The sequence below is a fragment of the Acomys minous genome (assembly GCF_964271855.1).
Source record: "Acomys minous genome assembly, chromosome: 15".
Lineage (NCBI taxonomy): Eukaryota > Metazoa > Chordata > Mammalia > Rodentia > Muridae > Acomys > Acomys minous.
Window position 1 is genome coordinate 94,291,443 of NC_140497.1, and position 21,270 is coordinate 94,312,712.

General features: G+C 45.9%; 1 protein-coding gene across 1 annotated transcript in view; it reads right to left on the minus strand.

The window, feature by feature from the left end:
* Positions 1–21,270, minus strand: part of LOC311585036 (ATP-binding cassette sub-family G member 3-like) — a 42,564-nt gene that overhangs the window by 5,178 nt on the left and 16,116 nt on the right. The window contains exons 7-14 of the mRNA XM_084759817.1: positions 16,798–16,949; positions 15,680–15,781; positions 12,366–12,397; positions 11,792–12,091; positions 8,432–8,514; positions 5,911–6,000; positions 4,459–4,583; positions 1,424–1,578 (exon numbers count right to left, since the gene is read on the minus strand). Of these exons, the coding sequence (XP_084615943.1) occupies positions 1,424–1,578; positions 4,459–4,583; positions 5,911–6,000; positions 8,432–8,514; positions 11,792–12,091; positions 12,366–12,397; positions 15,680–15,781; positions 16,798–16,949 (1,039 nt within the window). The remainder of the gene's footprint in view (positions 1–1,423; positions 1,579–4,458; positions 4,584–5,910; positions 6,001–8,431; positions 8,515–11,791; positions 12,092–12,365; positions 12,398–15,679; positions 15,782–16,797; positions 16,950–21,270) is intronic.

The window sequence follows — 21,270 nt, forward strand, 5'->3', positions numbered from 1 at the left end:
TTTGAAGGCTGCCTTGATGATCCAAAGGGGAAAACTTGGGACTCAGGTATTTGTTCATCTGAGGAACCCTGTTTGTCTGTTTCTTGGTTTTTAAAAAAATAAGTGTAAGACTAGACACTCACAGAACTGAACTGTTAGTAGAAAAGCTATTGGGGGCGGGGTTGCCTAGAGAGATGGCCCAGTGGTAAAGATTACTGTCTGCTCTTCCAATGTACCTGGGTTCAATTCCCAGGACCCATATGGCGGCTCACAACTGTCCAATTCCAGTTCCAGGGGACCTGACATCCTGACGCTGGTGTCCATAAAGTCAAAGTTGTTTTAAGAAAAGCTGTTTAGTTACATTAGCAAGTTTTTATTGTCATTCTTTCAATCATAACCAAGACTGTTCAATTTTTAATGAAGATTTCATTGTGGTGAGATAGTCCAGTCCCCTGAGCATTGAGTGAGGACTTTTCACTTGTGTGTGATGGGTCACACCTTTTTGCTTGTGTGTGATGGGTCACATCTCTTTAACACTTCTTTAACTTGGTTCAGCCAACATCACAGGAAAGGGGCCCTCCCAAGTTCTGTTTCAGTTTGGTTTGGTTTGGCTTTTCAGCAGTTTACCAGTGTTTGGTCCCTAAGCAGAAAATAATGGGCTGGTAATTGTAGTAGAAACTGTGTATCCTGAGAGAGCACATTCTCAGGAGCACGCACCTCCCGTCGCCAAGCTGCAGCATGCTCTTACACTAGCAGAAATGATATGAACATTAGCACATTAAACAGTTGTGTTTACTTGATGTGCTCGGTGGGGAAATGTGGGACCTGGCTCCACTCATCGTCTGATTCATGTACATCAAGTGTATAGTTTATGCACATGCAGGTCTAAGGCTGAGCATCCAACTTTAAGGAGATAGACAGAAGGTGCTAATACAGGAGCTCAAGTTAGTACCGGGGACTCTGCCTCCTCTCTGTTTCTAATGCTTTTCAGAGCTCATGTGAGCCCCAAGCAGATGCCTCCTGGTGAACACTTGACTTTGCTTTCCTATTAGAGACTGGTGAATGGACCACGTCATATCAGCTATGGTTGAAAGGGCAGGAAGCCTCTCACAGCAGCAGGAAAGGAAGGCAGCAGTCTGCTCCTCTTGTAAGGGAATCAGCCAACCACAGCACTTTCTTGAAAGTCCAGTTTATTAAGGTTTTGCAATATGATCCTAAGAAATGCCCCTTGAGAGCTCACTAGGAAGGGCACGTCAGCTACATCACAGTACTGACACTGGAGCAGTGGCCTCAAAGGAGGAAAGGCGGCTTCTTTTCTACTACAGACCATAATAAGCTTTAGCTTAAGGCCTCATGTCCCAAGTATTGGTTTATCAAGTGGGTTGCATGTGCAAGAATAAAGACAAGGAAAGTTTTTCTCTTAGGAGACACAGTTCACACTCACCAGCATGAACACAAAGTAGATGTTGATAACTAACTTTGGCAGAGTCACTCTCTTCACCCATGTGCCTAAGTACAGGGCCAGGGAACTGGCAGGAAAAGCCAACATCACGACAGTAAACATCATGGTGAGGAAATTGGTCACATTCACGATTACTCCTTAGAGAGGAAAGAAAAGTGGGTCAGTCCAGTTACCTAAGTCATGAGAATTGGACATTTTTCAAATAACACTTTAATGAGCAAAAGGACTAGTAGCAGTTTTACAGTCACAGACGACTCTGGATCTCCCAGTTCACCACTCCCTTCCATTTGACGACATAAAGATGTTGTGCGGAGTTCTCCTTTTAAACATGTATTCTATGGGGAATGTGCACTTACATGTGTCTGTGTAAAGGTATGCCACATGTGTTGGTGTAAAGGTGTGCCACATGTGTACAGCTGCCTCAGGAGGTGACAAGAAGCAATCAGAGCTTCTACAACTGTAGCTACAGGCAGTGGAATGCTGTCCAACCATGTGGGTGCTGGGAAGCAAATCTGGGACTCTGAAAGAGCAGCAAGTGCTCTAACTGACAGGCCATCTGTCAGCCCCATCATGTGGCTTCAGTTTTATACTTGCCACAAAATACCTTTCTATATAATCAATCTTCTCCTTTATGCCAACTTTGTGAGATCCTGATATGGCTAGAGCTACAGGCAACACAACTGGCCCAAATCTCCTGCCTTCTCTCGCAGGAGAATCACCAGTGGAAAACACTCATGCCCACTCATATGCACCTCTGTTTATTATAGTTTCATGGCTAATGAAATTGGGGTCAGGATTGTGCCAGTTAGGTTTTTGTCAATTTAATACACGCTAGGGTCATATGGAAAGAAGGAACCTTGTTGAGAAAATGCTTCCGCTGGACAGTGAGGTCTTAGACAACTGTGGATGATGCCATCCTGGGAAGGTGGTCCTCAGTTCCATAAGAAAGCAGGCTGAGCATGGCCTTGGGAGCAAGCCAGCCAGTAGGATGCACTCTTCCATGGCCTCTGCTTCCTGTCCTGACTTGAGCTCCTGCACTTCCTGATGTGCTGTAAGCTGCCCAAGGCAAGGATTAAACAGCCCTGCAGCGGTTTTAGCATCCAGAGGAGAGGACGGAGCCTCCCACCTTAGTTCTCCCTAGGAAATCACCACATAACTGCTGTGGCGGACACAGCAAGCTTCATGTGCTGGTTTGTAACCGTTTTGGAGCTAATGCTGTAATACATAGTCTTGTGTTTTTGTAACAGTCACAAGAAAAATTAGAGTCTGGGGAAGGTGATTTCCATGCCCCATTGTTTAAAAATTAAACCATGTCACATGCACACATGGCACAAGCACACCATCACACATGCACACATAGCACATGCACAATGTGACCCATGCACACCATGGCACATGCACACCATGGTAGGCACACTGTGGCACAGGCACACTATGGCACATGCACACCGTGGCCCAGGCACAACATGGCAAAGCCACACCATGATACATGCACACCTTGATACATTCACACTATGACATAGGAAACCATGATACATGCACTCCATGGCACAGGCACACCATGACCATGGCCATAGTGTGCATGTATCATGGTGTGCCTGTGCCAAGTATACATGTTTCACTGTGTAAATGTTTCATGACCATGGCCATAGTGTGCATCTGTGATGGTGTGCCTGTGCCATGTGTGCCTGTTCCACCATGTGCCTATGCCATGGTGTGCATGCGCCACGTTCTGCATGTGCCATGTGTGAATATGTCATGGTGTGTCTGTGCTATGATGTGCCTGTGTCATGTGTGCCTGTGTCATGTGTGCCTGTGCCATGGTGTGCCTGTGTCATGTGTGCCTGTGCCATGTGTGCCTGTGTCATGTGTGCCTGTGCCATGTGTGCCTGTGTCATGTATGCCTGTGCCATGTGTGTCTGTGCTATGTGTGCCTGTGGAGTTGAAGGGCCATTTTCTGCAATGATTCTTTCTTCCACTGTGAATCCTGAAGGTCAAATGCATGTTGTCAGGCTTGCAGGACAAGCGTGTTTGCCCACCAGCAACCCCATGACCTAAGAGAATGATTCTGGATGACAAATCTCTTATAAAACAAAGTGTATGCTTTACCAGTACTTATTTTGAAATATATGCATGTGTGTGACTTTGTGTGTGTGTAAGTGTGCATATGTCTGTGTGTGTGTGTGTGAAAAGTATGGAAATTCTAGACAGAATAAGATGAAAGCAAATGACTGTACACAAATGAATCTGTGCACATAGTTGAAGTGACTATTTATATTACATAATTTCAATAAATCCCAAATTCAGAGTTCTCTCTATTCGCAAGATGGTAGCGTATGACAGTGCGTACATTTAGGTTTTTACATGCATATACATACATGTGAGATACTATTCACTCTTCTATATTGTATTTATATAGAGACATATACACAGAAACACAGAAAAAATTACCCAGCTGTGTTAGAGACATGGCTCAGTGGTTAGGAGCATGTGCAGTTCTTGCAGAAGCCCTGGATTCAGTTCCCAGCACCTGGGTGGTCGCGCACATTCTCCTGTAACTCCAACTCCAGGAGATCCGACATCCTGTTCTGACCTCTATAGGCACCGCATTCAGCTAGGGTGCACATGCGTGCGCACGCACACACAGACACACACACAGACACACACACACACACACACACACACACACACATACACACAGAGACAAACACAAATAAAAGAAAAATCTTTACACTATCCATGGAAGGATATCTAATAGATGATTTTGGTCTTAGCACTGCCTCACATGTGAGTTATTTCTACATCTATTATAATAACAGGATATCTTAGTAGAACACAGTTTCATCAACAGCTTTTGGAGATCTTCCGTTAAGAAGCCTTGGAGGCTCTGCTCATGGAACACCGACTGTAGACAGCACATGGAAACATGCTTGTCTGCTTTGAGACTTGCTACAGTTGAACGAACCAGAGCATGCTCCTGAAAGACACAAGGTCTGATCTCTGATTTTGTTACTTACTTGCTATGCCATATGTTATGACAGTAAATATAATAGTTGTAAGTAACCTCCTTGGCACTAGCTCAGCCAGCAATTTCCCGAAGAAATATGACGACACTTTGTAGTATCCACTGGTATGCTCATGTCTACAGAAACAAAAGAGCTCGTTACACACCCTCAGGTTAGTCCAGAAGGCACAGGTGGGACCCTAGCTGCACAGGGAGCCTAACCGGACAGTAGTGTCCCCTGTGCTCCCCGCTGACGCCCACACCCGTCCCCACCTTGGAGACTGGCATGCCTAGGCCACCGTCCTCCTCATACTCTCATACGACTCCCCATCAGAGAACTCCCTCCTGTTTTGTCCTCTCTGGTCACAGAACAGCCCCTCCAGCAAAACAGTCCGATGTCCCCTCTGTCCCCAGAGACTCTGCTCCTTGAGGCTGGCGAGAGCAGCTCTAGTACCTCACCTCCTGCTCATGGAGGCTCCGCCCTGCCCACTTCTCATGAAGGAGGTGACACTGTCACTCTGAGGACACCATGAAGCTTCAGGCCACTACACCCTTCTCCTCTGTGTCTCTCAATTTCAGAGAGGCTTCTTCCTTCTATGATTTCACTTTACAACCAGGATCCTCACAAGCTAATATGGTCTTTCCCCTTCGGCATGTTTCTCTAAGCCATCCCAAGCTCCAAGCTCTTCCTCTCTCAGTGTCTTGGTTGTAGCTCTGACTTTTTTTGGTTTTTAGAAAGGATCACTAGTGCAGGCTGGCCTCAAACTCCATATGTATCCAGGAATGACCTTCCTTCTGCCCCTCCCCCCAAGCCATGCTGAGGGTTCTCTGGCTCTGTGACTCTGACCCAGAGTTTCACACATGCTAAGTGAGCACTCTACCCACTGCTCTGTGCCCCCAGCTCCTCCCTGATGGCCCCTTTCCCTGGTGTGTACTTGTAGGTAAACCCTGCCAGCCTTGGAAGCTGTGAACCCTAAGCCAGGGCCACCAGAGATCAAACAGCTGTTACTGTATGGCTGCCCCCTGGCTCTTCTGAGCCTTCACCCAGGAGGGCTGCAGTACTCTCCTGTCCATGCAACTTTACCCCTCCAGCCCCAGTGTGCTGCTAAACCCACCATGCTTAGCTCCATCAAACCCTGCCGTCTTTTGGGAGTTCATGAGCGAACTATGCTATTCAGTCCCTAGTGCTGCTTTGTCTGCAGCACTGAGATCTAGAGATCGCACTGAGCTGCTGACACCTGTGGTTGTGGTTCCCATCCATTATTTTCAGTTAATAGTAGAAATCTCTTTACATCCTTCAAAACACATGGTGCCACATGATGAACACAAATTTTATACTTTGTTAATTTTCAACTAAACAAGGAAAAATACTGGTAATTCATGAGATAACATCCTAGGACCAATTATGAGTGTAATCAGCTTTATCAGCAGCTGCTGGTGCCTTTTGGAGCACGGGGCTACTCACAGGAATCGGTCCCTGTCAGTCTTGAAGATCTGCAATGCACCCATAGTTGTCATACACTGGAAGACTGTGATCAGGAGAAGCAGGCCGGCTCTGTCAGGAGAGAACAGAGGAGAAAAGGAACCGCAAATTCAAGATTAGGATGGCCTCTTCCCCACAGAGCTTGTTCTGTGATTAAGTGACACCACATGGATTTTTCTTTAAAAAAAAAAAAAAAGCTAAAATAAAAGCACTGCAGGAGAGAAGTAAAGGGCAGTTGTTACTCTAGCAAAGGACCTAGGTTTGGTTGCCAGCACCCACATGGTGGATCACAGCCATGTGTCACTGGAGATCCAGGGGATCCTGTGCTGGCTAGCTTTATGTTAACACTAGCTAGAATTATCTGAGAGGGGAGAACGCTAATTGAGAAAATGCTTCTAAAAGATGCAGTTGTGAGCAGGCCTGTAGGCCATTTTCTGAATTAGCGATTGATGGGGGAGGGCACAGCCCACTGTGGGTGGGGCCATGCCCAGGCAGGTGGTCCTGGGTTCTGTAAGAAAGCACATGAGCAAGCCATGGTGAACAAGCCAGTAAGCAGCACCCTCCATAGCCTCTGCACCAGCTCCTGCCTGCAGGTTCCTGCCCTGACTTCCTTCAATGGTGGACTACAATGCGGAAATATGAACCAAATAAACTCTTTCTACCCAAATTGAATTTTGGTCATGGTGTTTCATTACAGTAATAGTGACCTTAACTTGGACAGGGTCCTCTGCCCTCATCTGATCAACACAGGCACCAGGGCGCAGGGCACAGATAAACATGCAGAGGACACCCATACACATGAAATTTTAACTAAGTATTTTTACAAAGAAAGAAAGAAAGAAAGAAAGAAAGAAAGAAAGAAAGAAAGAAAGAAAGAAGGTCAGGAAGGAAGTATTCACCCTCTGTCCCCACAGTGGTATCTATTCTCGGAAGTGTGTCCCCTAAAACCCAACAATTTGATAATGACCTCTAATATAAAGATCCTAGACTGTGTCTTTTAGGAGTTAATTAGTTTTCAATGAAATCACGAGAGTGGAGCCCATAGTGTCATCTGTGTGCTCATTAGGGGAAGACACAGCAGTGTAGTCTCTGTCAGGAGAGGGCTCTGAGAGAAGGTGGTGGCAAGACAGGAGGAGCCTGGGGGGGGGTTCAGGGCGAGGGGGGAGGGGAGAGAATCCTCACCTCAGACCCTCACACTGCAGTGTGGGGACACACTTGTGTTTAAATCCACTGAGCCTGTGGTATTTAAATATGGCAGCCCAGCCCATCACTTCAATTTAACTAGCAGAATTGGTAAGTATCACCCTAACACAGAGAAAAAGAAAGCTAGACAAAGCTCCAAGGGGATTTCTCATTCAGTTAGTCACTTTGCTTTACAGATGGGTAAGATAAAAAGCAGGACACTGCGGAGGAGGGACTCCCCACTCAACAGCTGGCTGGGGACATCGAGGGAGAGTGGTCTCTAAAGCCACTTCCTGCATGCTTTCCAAAGGGCTCAAGATGAATTCAGCCATGCTAATTTCTAAAGGATTGTAAGCAGGAAGAAGGAGGAAAAGGGCCCTGCATGACGTGCTCCCTGGACACACACGTCAGGTTCCTCTAAGGCAAATGTCACCCTTGGGTGCTAACAGCCTGGTCCATAACAACTTTTCAAATGTCAGTCAGGGGTCAGTGACTCTCTTTATATAGGTACACAGTGGGGGATAGAGCCAGATCAGATGAGGGGACCCTATTGGAGACAAGTCTCCTCCTCCATAAAAAAAAAAAATTTACATTAAAAAAACCAATCTACCAAAGGCCAGTTTAAAGCTAAATGTTGACAAAGAAAACGACAACCTGAGAACGCAGTGGACACCAGGGAAGAGCAGGAAGCTCACAGACAGAAAGTAGAATGGTTGTTGCCAGAAACCAGGAGCATTTAGCACTGGGAGTCTTCTTTCAGAGCTATGGGACTCCATTTGGGAAGGTGAAAACGTGTCCTACATTTACAGCATGGTGATAGTCACATAATGTGAAGCTACTACATACACTAAAACCAGTTAAAACCCTTCTCCTGCTGCTGGGTTGCCTCATCCAGCCTTGACATGAGGGTGTGGGCCTAGTCTTATTGTAGTTTGTTATGCCGTGTTTGGTTGGTGTCACTGGAAAGTCCGTTCCTTTCATAGGAGAGGTGGGTATGGTGCAGCCGGGAGAGAGGAGGAAGCAGAGGGAGAGACTGGGAAGAAGGGAGGGAGGGGAAATGTGGCAGAGATGTAATATCTGAAAGAACAATATACCAGAACTGGAAAATGTGAAATGTGAGGTGTGTGAATCATTTCAAACCATCCACACACTAACACATGTGGAAAAGTGGGCTCTTCCACTCAGCCCTCACCGTACAACACCCTCTGCCACTAGCAAATGCGCCCTCTGTGCTCATCATCAACTTCAACTCTTAATGGATTTATAACAGTTTGAACAAAATGATAGCATTTTCTTGAAATCAGGGTCCAAGCTTGCTTACCTGATCAGGACTTCAATACAAAAATTTTTCAGGAAACGGAAAGCGGTACCTAGAACTGCTGCCAGTATGACCGTGATAACCATCTATCAAAAAGAAAACGGGAAAAAGAAAAACTTCCATTAGGAATAATAGGTACTCAATGTATTGCTCAGTATTTTAAGAAAGAGGGTTTCCTAATCAGATGTCTACAGTGAGATGAACACTGTATTTTGGCCAGAGTCCCTGGAAGAATATAAGACACACAGGTTAATAGACTGCTCGTATGTTAAATACAAAGTTATGGTCTGTGCGAATCTGAAGCTCTAACAGTACAGACCTTCGAAAAGCTAGGACTTCTCCCAGTTCCCCAGCAGGAAAGGCCAGTGTAGGGCCCAGTTCAGTCCTGAAACATGCATGACACAGGGTGGGAAAATGCAGGCACAGGGGAGGTCGGGAACAAACACAGGACAACAGAAGTTCACCTGACCTGAGATCTCACTCCGGTGCAGTGAGCACGTGCAGTTTTCCACTTCAATGCTCAGAAGAACTCAGGCTTTTAAACTTGGTGTTAGGAAGCAGCACAGGCAGGCAGGGGTGTAGCTCCATGCAGAGAGCCGTCCCTGAACAGCAGACACTAGACCCTAGTCCTGATCCCCACAAGTGCAAACCGAATAATCACGTCAAAACCACTCACAGCACAGCCCTTCACAGTGTTGTGTGCTGAGCAGGGGTGAGCATGTCCCCACCTGTGCAGCCTCTGGGACGTCTGACCCTGTGCAGTGGAGCACTGGTGCTGTCACCAAGAATAAGACAGCTGACACATGGCACCCACTGTTGCCTCTTCAACCCCAGCCCAGGGGCCTGTGCTCAGGAAGTGTCAGACTCTCAGCTCAAGAGGAGCCTGCACAGCTTTGGCTTAGGGCTAAATGGCTTTAAAGAGGCCTCAGTTAGAACAGACTGGGATACATGATGCTGTGCCTGACTTGAGATACTTTAGTATTTACCTGGTAAGTTTTTAAAAATAGGGAATTATAATCTAAGGAAATCATACTTTCATATAACTTCATTACTTAAATTGAAAGCCAAAATCCCTGAGTTAAAGGCCAGCCTGGTCTACAAAGCTAGTCCAGGACAGCCAGCATATACAGAGGAAACCTGTCTTGAAAACAAACAAACAAAAAAAAACCCAGAAAACAAAATCCCAGGTCTTGGCGATATGGCTCAGCAGTTAAGAACACCTGCTGCTCTTGCAGAGGATGCTGTTCAGTCCACAAGAAGTCACAGCTGCAGCTACAGGGGATCTGGTTCCTTCTTCTGCCCTCCTTGGGCACACATGATGCGCACACATGCAGGCAAAACACCCACACATTAAAAATAAGTACATAAATATCTAAAACTTTAGTCATGGATTCACAGCATTCCTAACACACACACACACACACAAACACACATACACACACACACACACACACACACACACACACACACACACACTTCTACCTCATGACATTCTCTCACTGTACAATAATGTATAACCCAATTTGTTAAATGTAACTATTTGTTTTCAAGTCATATCAAATCTTCCTTTCCTCAACGAGTTGGGATATAAACGTGCCTCTTTATGACATAGATGCCCAAGCATAAAGCCCAAAGTGCTTGTAGCAACTGACCATATAACACAAATGGTAACAATATTCACATGCACACAGGGAGGCAGCAACATTACATAGGAAAATGGCGGCATTCCCGCTTAAAGTAAGCAGTGTTCCATTACCGCCAACAACATCCCACCTTTCAGTGTTCAGCAGAAACCATGTAGTGACAATTGTGCGGTCTTTAAATAACCCAATTACGTCATGTAAATATGTTTTTGTTTAATCCCAGCTGTGGGGATAAGAGGCTGCTTCACACAGGTGACTATGATTTGCCTCATGCTCTAGCACAGGCGTGGTTCTACCAGCTGCTGATAGTTTCTGCCAGTCTGTGGAATTCTGGGAACGTTTGAGAAGCTATATAAAGGCCAGAGCCCCAAGAGAGGCAGCTGCTGCTCCCATGCTTTTTGTGCTGTCCTGGTCACTGCTGGGTGCAGGTTGTTGCAGTTCACAGCAGTGTGTCGTGTAACCATGCACAAAGGACTAGAGGAAACAACTGAATGTCCTCATGGCGAAGGTCAAAGCTGCCCAGCAGCCTGAGGACCCTGGTCAGCAGGAAGCCATCTAGAAGGGCTCTGCCTCCTCTCCCTTCTAACCGACTTTCTCACCTCCCTGGTGTTGGGAGCTTGGAAGGGACTGGGGTGGAGCAGGGTGGTAAACATAAGATGCAATAAAGTAGCCAAACAGACATCCACAGCTAAAATCTGATAATAACGTAACAACCCCAAATAGCTGCACTGACTACCAAGGTTTGGCAGGAGTGGGAACGCGGATCCACAGTAGGGACTTGTCGTCTACTGGCTAAGACCCTGGGATCAATCGATAACCCAGCAGAATCTTCTTCATCATCATCCTCTTCCTATCATCATCATCGTCAGCGTCATAAAATAAGAAATAACTGAATAAGTGAAGGCCGAGTAGCTGGGAGAACTACATTTGTGTAGGATACACATGTTAAAATAACTGAAACTCTTACGGCATGTTGGTTGCTGGTAGGTACAGATCACATGTAAAGAGTCTCAGGAGCTGACAGGGAAGAGCCTCCATAAGTCCGACTGCACTTGTGTGCCGCTGCTCTCTTTGAGGAGCTCCTGCTTTCAAACACCAGCCCCTGAGTGAGGGAGCCGCACTCCACCACAGGCTCCTCTCTCAGGCAGTAGCTGCACAGGCTGCCCCGGAGGTGTTCAGTGGCGCTGTTTCCTCATCCCCTGATTTCAGCTACAGATCAGCCCTTCCCTCACCCCTTTCTCTCTCCTGTCACCCTCACCACTTCTCTACTTAACCTTTTCCAAAGTCCATGCTTTCGTCTGATGCTCTACAAATTTTACCTATTAACTCAATTACCATATGTATACTCAATGAACAGTTGCATCAGAAAATAACCTTTCCAGTCGCTCCTGTACTATGAACGTGTAGGAAGCATCGGTGAGTTTGAGGAACTCCCAGGTGTGCCTGATTACTTTTCGCTGTCCCTGAATAAGAATTCCTACATGGATTTGTCATTATATGTTGTCTAAATGAAACACAACCACTAAAAATATTTTCCATAAGGAGAAAGTTAACTATGTTCCGCTTGCTTCACTAGGAATCTCTATATGGCAGGTGAAGTGGAGACGACAAACACAGGAAGGAGCCCAAGGTCACTGTGACCCTGAGCTCGACTGACTCAGAAACAAGTTCCTCCCGCTTGAGTGTTTCACGATACAATGAAAATAATTCATCAGATTACCTGAGTCAGGATGACCCATGGGAAACCCATGACATTTTTGAATGAACGACTGGTCATCCACCAGAGCTGGTGCCAGAAAGGGGTGACACACGTGATCTCCTCCACGGCCGAGCTCCTCTCCACCTTCTGTGCCCCCAACAGCTGATCCAGTTTGGCTCTTATGTCATTGTATAATGAGGACTGTGCATACATATCGGCCAATTTTACTGTGATTTCAGGTTGTGTCTGGAAAAGCTCTTTACGTTCATCAGTTTTGGGATAAAAGTGGATAAAGACAAAAAGCAGCAGACAATAAGTTAACTGATTTTTGTGTTGACTATCATGTCGAATTAATGAATAACACATAAATTATGTATTCATTTTCTTTGAGTCAAGCTCTCATGTCACCTAGACTGACCTGATGGTCGCTATGTAACCCAGGGTGGCCTTAAGCTTCTGGCCTCCTGTTTCTATTCTGCAAGTGCTCAATTACAGGCGTGCACCTCCACACCCAGGTGTGCAGTGCTAGGAACCAAGCTCATACAGGTGTGCACCTCCACACCCAGGTGTGCAGTGCTAGGAACCAAGCTCATACAGGTGTGCACCTCCACACCCAGGTGTGCAGCGCTAGGAACCAAGTCATACAGGTGTGCACCTCCACACCCAGGTGTGCAGTGCTAGGAACCAAGCTCAGGGCTTTGTGCTTTCTAGGCCAGCCTTCTCCTGGCTGAACTGCATCCTCAGCCCAACACATTTTGAAAACAATAAAATGACTACTAGGCAATTACTTCACTTATTAGCAGAGCATCTTTAACTGACCTGACTACCGTAATAATCTCATGGATACAGCAAATGGAATGGCCTTTTCCCCTTCTGGGTCCTAATTCTTAACAAAGACTTTGTTCCCATATAAATCTAAACTTCTTCATATAAAGGCGGGCTCCCTGATTTCTGCTACATATAAGTTTATATGCAAATAGTGAGATGACATGTCTGTCTCTTTTTTTAAGGTGTAGTGTGCCACAATGTGTCACATAGTATACCCTTTTGTCCACACATATTTGCCTGCAAATAAAGAGTCATTGGTCTGGTTTGAGGCCTCTGGCTTCTGCTACACTGTCAACCCTGGATGCTCTCTGGGACTCCTCTCAGAGTTCTGGTTGTTTTCCTGTGTCATGGAGAGCTTGCAGCTTTGGATCTGCAGGGCAGGCCTTTTCACCTGCTCCAACAGCTGACAGATGGGGTAGAGGTTGAGGTAGGCCAACTCAAAGCCCTGGATCCCCTACACCCACACCACCAGGGTGAGCTCTCCAGCTAGCTCACTCCACGCTGCAGCCTGCAGGAGCCAGGGCCAGCTCTCCTGCTCTCATGCCCTTGGAACCAGCTCACCCACTCCCATGCCACCAGAGCCAGCTCTACTGTGGTGCCCAGGCAAGGTGCAGGGCCCACTCTCCCAAGTGTGAAGCAGGCAGGCACAGAGACAGCTCTCCTGCTCTCCTGACCTCAGAGCAGGCTCACCTGTTCTTCCACCACCATGATCAGCTCTCAGGGCCAGGCCCTCTCCCATCAGCCACTAATTAAGAAAATGCCCTCCATCCTGGCTTGTCTATAACCCGATCTTATGACTCCGTTTTCCTATCTGAGGTTCCCTCCTCTCAGATGATTTTAGCTTGTGTCAAGTTGACATAAAACTAGTCCACATGCTCTGAAATGCCTGTACTGGGAAGGTGAGGTAGAAAGAGCCTACATTTAAGGCCAATCTGGTGACATAAGCAAATCCTATCTAAAACAATAAATGTTCTGCAAATTGAATAAACCACCCAGCACTAACCAACAGCAAAGTCTATTAGGTAATTTTAGGACTAGTTTACCCGCCCACTCTCTCAATTTTCTTGAGCCCCCAAAGAGGGGGTACTATAGCCTAAATCAGCAGGACACAATATCAAGAAGAAAGACATCCCGTTCCTTAGGTTAGGGTGGGTGGGTTTTGGTCAATTAGTGGAGCCATTTCGAGGAGTTGGTTAGAAGTTATCAGTAATTTGATTAGGGGGAAAGAAAGAAGATACAGGAGTACAAAAACATACCTTTGGGGATTTCTCTCCTTCCTTTTCTTTTCTCTTTTTATTTCTTATGTAAGGGAGAAGGGGTTGAAAAGAAAAGGGCAGAATATGGGAATAATAGAGGACTAACAGGAGAAAAGGGTAGATTATTGCATCTGCTCTTCAATGATAGAACTATTGTTATCTTCAAAAATGTTTGATACATTGGTATAGAATTTCATATATTCATACAGAATTAAGGTACTTTTCATAAATTATATTATTATATTAATATATTATTATTAAAGTTATTTGTGATACACATATGTGTATTTGTTTCAACTCCTGTATTAGTTACTGAACCTATGCAGCTCATTTATAATACAAGGTTACTTCCAGCTCTTTTAGAGCCTGCTATCACAAACTGTTTAGGAAAGTTAACAAATGCAAGTTAATAGTTAGTCAACCAAACTCACGGTAATGTCAGCTACTGGTCTTGTTTATTAGAGAAATACACATCCTTGGTTGAAGATACAGTAAGTGGCTAGAAGCAAGAAACATTTACCTGTTTAGATTTGCAGTAGATAGATAGATTTGATGTGATATTATTTTGCACTAGGTAGATGTGAATAGATAATAGATGGTCTTCAAAAACATCAGAGACCTACAGTATGTGGAATTTAAAGATGTTCTTATTATTTTAAGGATTCTTTGACAACAAGACATGTCATCTCCTGGTAGCATCCCCAGCCTATCTCAAAGAAGATGACATCAAAGAACCTCATTAGGAGATGGTGTCAAATGTGACAAGCTAGCCACTGGGAAAATAAATGCCCTGTTCCCTCTGCAGAGAGAATGCTGTCCAAAGTGGACTGCCAAGCACTGCCAAGACAGGGTAAGCAAGCCCTTCACATTTCCTGCTTCACAAGTATGTCTGCAAGATATTCTGGGACAGATGGCTGAAGATGATGCTACAACATTTTAGAGGGAATTTGGGTGACTGTTCAGGCAGCCAACTGCCTGCCATTTCTGTGTGTTGGAAGCTGCTTGCCTGCACTTCCTACATACCTAGATAATATTATTTTATTTTCTTCTCAAGTTTCTGATGCGGTTGAAACCAAGATAGTCATAGTCTTACAATTAATCTTAGTTATTTAGGATCTAAGAAGATGTATTTATATTTATGATGCAAGTCATGATATAAAATGATTTAAGTACAGAACTCTGAATTCACAAAGATAAGGTAGATGATAAAATACTTTTCCAAAGTTTCCAAATGCATACACACTGGACATTATGAACATGAATCTTACATAATAGTTCTCATGACTGTTTCATAATTGTTATTATTGTACATTAGTTTATTATTGAAAGATAAAGAGCTTTTTATTGGATTAAAAGGGGAATTGTAGAAGGAATATCTGGTGCACTGTGTGGGTGTAAGCGCCTGTTACTAATACACCTGGTGGCCTATAGCTTAGGCAGGAAACAGGAAGTGGACATGTGGGAAGCAGAAGGCATTCTGGGATAGTACCAGGTGCACAAGTTTCAGCCACCAAGATGTGAAGATGAAAGACACATAGTGCCTGAGTTCAGGTAACCAGCCACATGGCAGAATGTAGGACAGAAATAATGGAATATTCTACGTTATGAGGTAGTCAGAGAAGAGCCTAGCTATATGGCCTAGGTATTAGAAAACATATTTGAGTCTCATGAGTCGTTATTCTCGGAGTTAGGAACAAGAGGGAAAACCCACCCACAACATAGGACACAGAATTAACACCAAAAAACTATATTCCAATGAACCACATTGTTGTGCTTTGATATAATCAATTATGCAAAAATATGTGACTGTATAAGACTCACATACCTCCATGGCCGTCTTCTTCTGTATCTAACATAGCAGATACACCTCCATTAATGATGTCCAGGAAGCAATCTACAGGGTTGTTCCAAGAATCATATTTGTAACCTACAAAGAACGCAGCCCAAGAACACAAAGCTGAGGACCTTTTTTCAGATAGTGCGGGAGGAGAAGACAGACTCTAGATTCTTCCTTTTCCTGCTCTTCCCCTCACTAAGATATTTTTTTATACACACATACATATATATATGCATACTCACACAGTATTTCAGCAATCTGCCTATTTCATGAGTATAGAATGTATGTGTATATACACACATGTGTATATATGTATGTTTATATATACTATATATGTAAACTCTTCCTGTGAAACAATCATTTGAACTTTACTTAAATTTTTATTGGACTCCACAGAATCACAGATGTTTACACATTTTTAAATGACAAAGATTACTCAAAAACCACTAAAGACAAAAACAAGTAAACACACATATATTTTTAAACCTACATTTGGAGTCAAAGAGAATCCTTCATAACTAGATCCATATCTCTAAATATATGAAAGTGACTTATGAACATTAAAAGACATTTCATCATCCAAACTGACTCTGAAAAAAAGCAGGTAGATCAAAGGTTTCACTCCACAGAGGTCAACTTAAGTCTCTATTGCTCCCAAGCACGGACTGAACCCAAGATGCAAGGCTACTGCTAAGTTAAGTGACTCTGCACCTCCTCAGCCTCAAAACGCACAGTAGGGGAAACCTCAAGGCCATCTGCTACATGAGCAAGAACTGAGGCTCTCCACAGCTGCTCACATGACAGATAACTAGGCCTGACGTCACCATGTCAACTAAGAGGGTCACCACGGCCATGCAGAACAAGAATTGCATTAAGAATACTAGAACTGGGGCATGCAGACCAAACAGGAGAAAGAAACCAGACCTGAACAACAAGCCAGTACTCTTAAGATAACAAAAATCCTGTCACCAAAGTAACCAAAGCATTTAAACTGGAGAAAGCCACACACAGTGAGTGTTCACAAGGGTCAAACAACATCCCTGAGGGTCCCTGTTCTCATCTGAGACCCGTGAATGAAGGAGCTGTCACAGCAAAGCCAACCATACCTGCAGCTTTGAAGTGCTCCAACGCATCCTGCGCAGGCCCGTGAAACATGACATTTTCTGAGTCCACTAAGGTGAGGCTATCAAAGGATCTGAAGATGGAGTATGGAGGCCGATTGATGGAGAAGATGATTGTCCATCCCTTCTTAGACAGCCTAAGTTCAAAGATGGAAGCATCACAAGTCACTGGATATCAAAACCTTGACATTCTTGACAAAATGTTTTATTCATGAAGTTATGCTCTTTGTTTACATTTCAGCTTGAACTTTCCTAATAAACATCTCATGTCACTTTATTATGCCCCTGACACAGAAGCCAAGCTCCAGAATCCTATTTAAAGGAAGAGGACTTCTTCTTTTAATTTTTTCTTTCTTTTTTTCTTTATTAACTTTATATCCTGGTCATAGCCACATCCCTCCTCTCCTCCCAGTTCCATCCTCCCTCCCACTCCCCCCTGCCCCTCCCTAATCCTCAGAAAAGGGGAGCTCCACTTCCCATCCACACCACCTCATCAAATCACATCAGGACTGAGTGTGTTCTCTTCCATGAAATCTCAAGGCAGTCCCACCATGGGGAAGTAATCACAAAGCCAACTAAAAATTCATGTCAGAGACCGCCCCCTTCCCCTTTCTAGGGGACCCACATGAAGGCTGAGCTGTCCAGGAGGTAAATCTGTGCAGGGAGCCTAGGTCTATCCATGTATGGTTCTTGGTGGGTGCTCCAGTCTCAGCAAGCGCCTCTGAGCCCTGGTGACTTGGCTCTGCCGTTCCTGTGGACCTCCTGTCACCTGTGGACCTCCTGTCACCTGTGGACCTCCTGTCACCTGTGGACCTCCTGTCACCTGTGGACCTCCTGTCACCTGTGGACCTCCTGTGACCTCCAGGTCCTTGTCTCCTTCCACCCACGTATCCACAAGGCTCCCTACACTTTGCCCAGTGTTTGCCTGTGAGTCTCAGCATCTGTTTCCAAGTGCTGCTGGGTGGAGCCTCCCAGAGGACAACTCTGACAGGCTCCCTTCTGCAAGCAAAGCAGAGTATCCTTCATAGCGTCAGGGGTGGGCTCTCTCCCATGGGGTGAGTCAGGCACTGGTTGGACCTTCCCTCAATCTCTGCTCTATCTGTTCTGTCTTTATCTCTGCACATCTCTGTAGAAGAGGTAAATTTGGGTCAAAACTTTTGTGGGTGATTGGTGTTCCCCTCCATCTACTAGGAGTCCTGTCTAGTTAAAGGGGGTCCTTTGCAAGCTCCATGTCCCCTTCTTCTCAGAGTCTCTGTTAGTGTCCCCCTCATATCCTTCTAGGAGTTTATCCTGACTTAGGTCTCCAGCTTGTCACAGAGATGCTCCACCTCCAGGAGAGGCCTCAGCAGGCCTTCTGTCCTTCTGCCCTAAGTCTGAAGGTCATGCAGAGTGCCACCATCTAAGGAGAGAGAGGACCAGCAGCACACCGTGTGAAATACAAACGTCTCTTCAGCTAATTATGTGAGCTCACTGCTACACAGTAAGTGTGTGCCTGCATGTGTTTGAGAAAGGGAGGAAGTAGGGAGATGTTGGAAGGACCCTGCTGTTTGAGGCTGCAGCCCTCCAGGGCCAGACAGCCACTCTGAGCTTGGTGCTAGGTGCAGGACTCCCTCTCCCCAGCAGGGCCTCTGGCTCTCTGCCTGACTCCACCTGGACAGTGTCATTAGACACAGATGCCCCTAAGCACATTTGATATATGGCCCTTGACACAGCTCCCTGCCAGCTCTCCCCTCCCTGCACCTATAGGATAATTAGGTGCTGTGTTCTTGATCATATGAGAGGAGCGTGCTGCCTAATGTAAAATAAGCATCCTTAAAGTGCCTGGTTCCAACCAATTGTGAATGCCTTTCCTGGAAACACCACCCCTCCCCAGGGGCTATGTAGACTTTGTTCTCACTGATTAAAGTTGAACTGTCTCCTGAGGGGTTCCTAGGGTGTTTTACTCCTGTCATGCCCACAGCCTTCCAGGCGCTGCACCCTCTCTCCTCACAGCAAGGCCTAAGAGCAGTGGTCCCTCAAAGCAAGGCCTAGGAGCAGAGGTCCCTCACAGCAAGGCCTAGGAGCTGAGGGCCCTCACAGCAAGGCCTAGGAGCTGAGGTCCCTCACAGCAATACCTAGGAGCTGAGGGCCCTCACAGCAAGGCCTAGGAGCAGAGGGCCCTCACAGCAAGGCCTAGGAGCTGAGGTCCCTCACAGCAAGGCCTAGAGCAGAGGGCCCTCACAGCAAGGCCTAGGAGCAGAGATCCCTCACAGCAACACCTAGGAGCTGAGGTCCCTCACAGCAAGGCCTAGGAGCTGAGGTCCCTCACAGCAAGGCCTAGGAGCTGAGGTCCCTCACAGCAAGGCCTAGAAGCTGAGGTCCCTCACAGCAAGGCCTAGGTACAGAGGTCCCTCACAGCAAGGCCTAGGAGCTGAGGTCCCTCACAGCAAGGCCTAGGAGCTGAGGTCCCTCACAGCAAGGCCTAGGAGCAGAGGGCCCTCACAGCAAGGCCTAGGAGCTGAGGGCCCTCACAGCAAGGCCTAGGAGCTGAGGGCCCTCACAGCAAGGCCTAGGAGCAGAGGTCCCTCACAGCAAGGCCTAGGAGCTGAGGGCCCTCCCAGTAAGGCCTAGGAGCTGAGGTCCCTCACAGCAAGGCCTAGGAGCAGAGGTCCCTCACAGCAAGGCCTAGGAGCTGAGGGCCCTCACAGCAATGCCTAGGAGCAGAGGGCCCTCACAGCAAGGCCTAGGAGCAGAGGTCCCTCACAGCAAGGCCTAGGAGCAGAGGTCACTCACAGCAAGACCTAGGAGCTGAGGGCCCTCACAGCAAGGCCTAGGAGCACAGGTCCCTCACATCAAGGCCTAGGAGCAGAGGGCCCTCACAGCAAGGCCTAGAAGCTGAGGGCCTCTCACAGCAAGGCCTAGGAGCTGAGGTCCCTCACAGCAACACCTAGGAGCAGAGGTCCCTCACAGCAAGGCCTAGGAGCAGAGGGCCCTCACAGCAAGGCCTAGGAGCAGAGGGCCCTCACAGCAAGGCCTAGGAGCAGCTGTTAGTGTCTCCCCTCCCACAGCTTCAGTTCAGAATCCTGACGCCTCACAACATGGAAAGAGGTGATTGTTTTAAAAGATGTATTTATTTATTAAGTATATAGTGTTCTGCCTGCATGTACACCTGCATACCAGAAGAAGACACCAGATATCATTATAGATAGTTATGAGCCACAACGTGGTTGCTAGGAATTGAACTCAGGAACTTTGGATGAGCAGTCAGTGCTCTTAACCACTGAGCCATCTCTCTAGCCCCCGAGGTGATTTTTTTTATGGGAAAGTAAATTTTTATTTTAAAATTTTATTTTAAAAATATTTATTTACTGTATCTTACGTGTATGTGTGTTTTGCCTGAATGTATGTTGCGCAGCACATGTATCTATGGGCATGTAGAGGTAACAAGAATGAATCAGGTCCCATGGCACCGATCCTTGTGAGCCACCATGTGCATGTTGGGAATTTTATCCAAGTTCTCTGGGAAAGCAGCCAGTATTCTTAACTGCTAACCCATCTCTCCAGCCTTAATCAAAGAATTTTATTTAAAAAAAATTAAAAACATCAATTCTTGTTGAAGGACATAATAGAACTTAAGTATAATGTATGAAATTCTTAAAGATTAAAAAAACAAACAAAAAACCTCACAGGAAAGAGGTTTCTACTAGCTCTGAGTTTGATTTACTACTCAGAGAAATGAAAACATATTACAGTCCATTGTACAACATGGGAACCAAGAAGGAACACTTTTCCACACAGAATGCCATGTCAGCTCGTAGAGCAATTAAACAAGAGCAGAAGTTACTAGTTCACAGGAAAACTAGTTAGTAGGGATGAGATAAAGATCAGAATAATGTCTAATAGGTGACTGTTTTCCACGACAGATTGTTAATAAATTATAAGAGGAAAATCATAATTTCATATCACATAACAGCAACCGCAAGCAGGATTAGGGGATCAGGGTTCATACAGGCAGGTGAGATGGCGCAATTGGCAAAGCACCTGCTGCCAAGTGAGAAGACCAAGCCACTGGGTAGAAGGAGAAAACCAACTCCCAAAAGTTGTCCACTGATCTCTACATGCATTCTACACACACACACACACACACACACACACACACACACACACACACACATACACACACATACACACATGCACACATACACACACACACACACTGAATAAAAAATGTAAAAAAAAAAAAAACACTAAAAAATATATCCTACCACTAGGCTGCACTTGCAGGAGTGTGGAGACCAAGGAGAAGAGCACGTGCCAGGGCCTGAGTGTGCACCCAGAACACTGGGATCAGCCACACTTAACATGACCCCACACGATGCACCAAGACCAGCAATGGCATGAGAAACAGGGGCAGAGAGAAGCGTCCGTACTGGAAAGTGAGCAAGAACTCCATCTTAGAGAGTGCCATGAAGCAGGCAG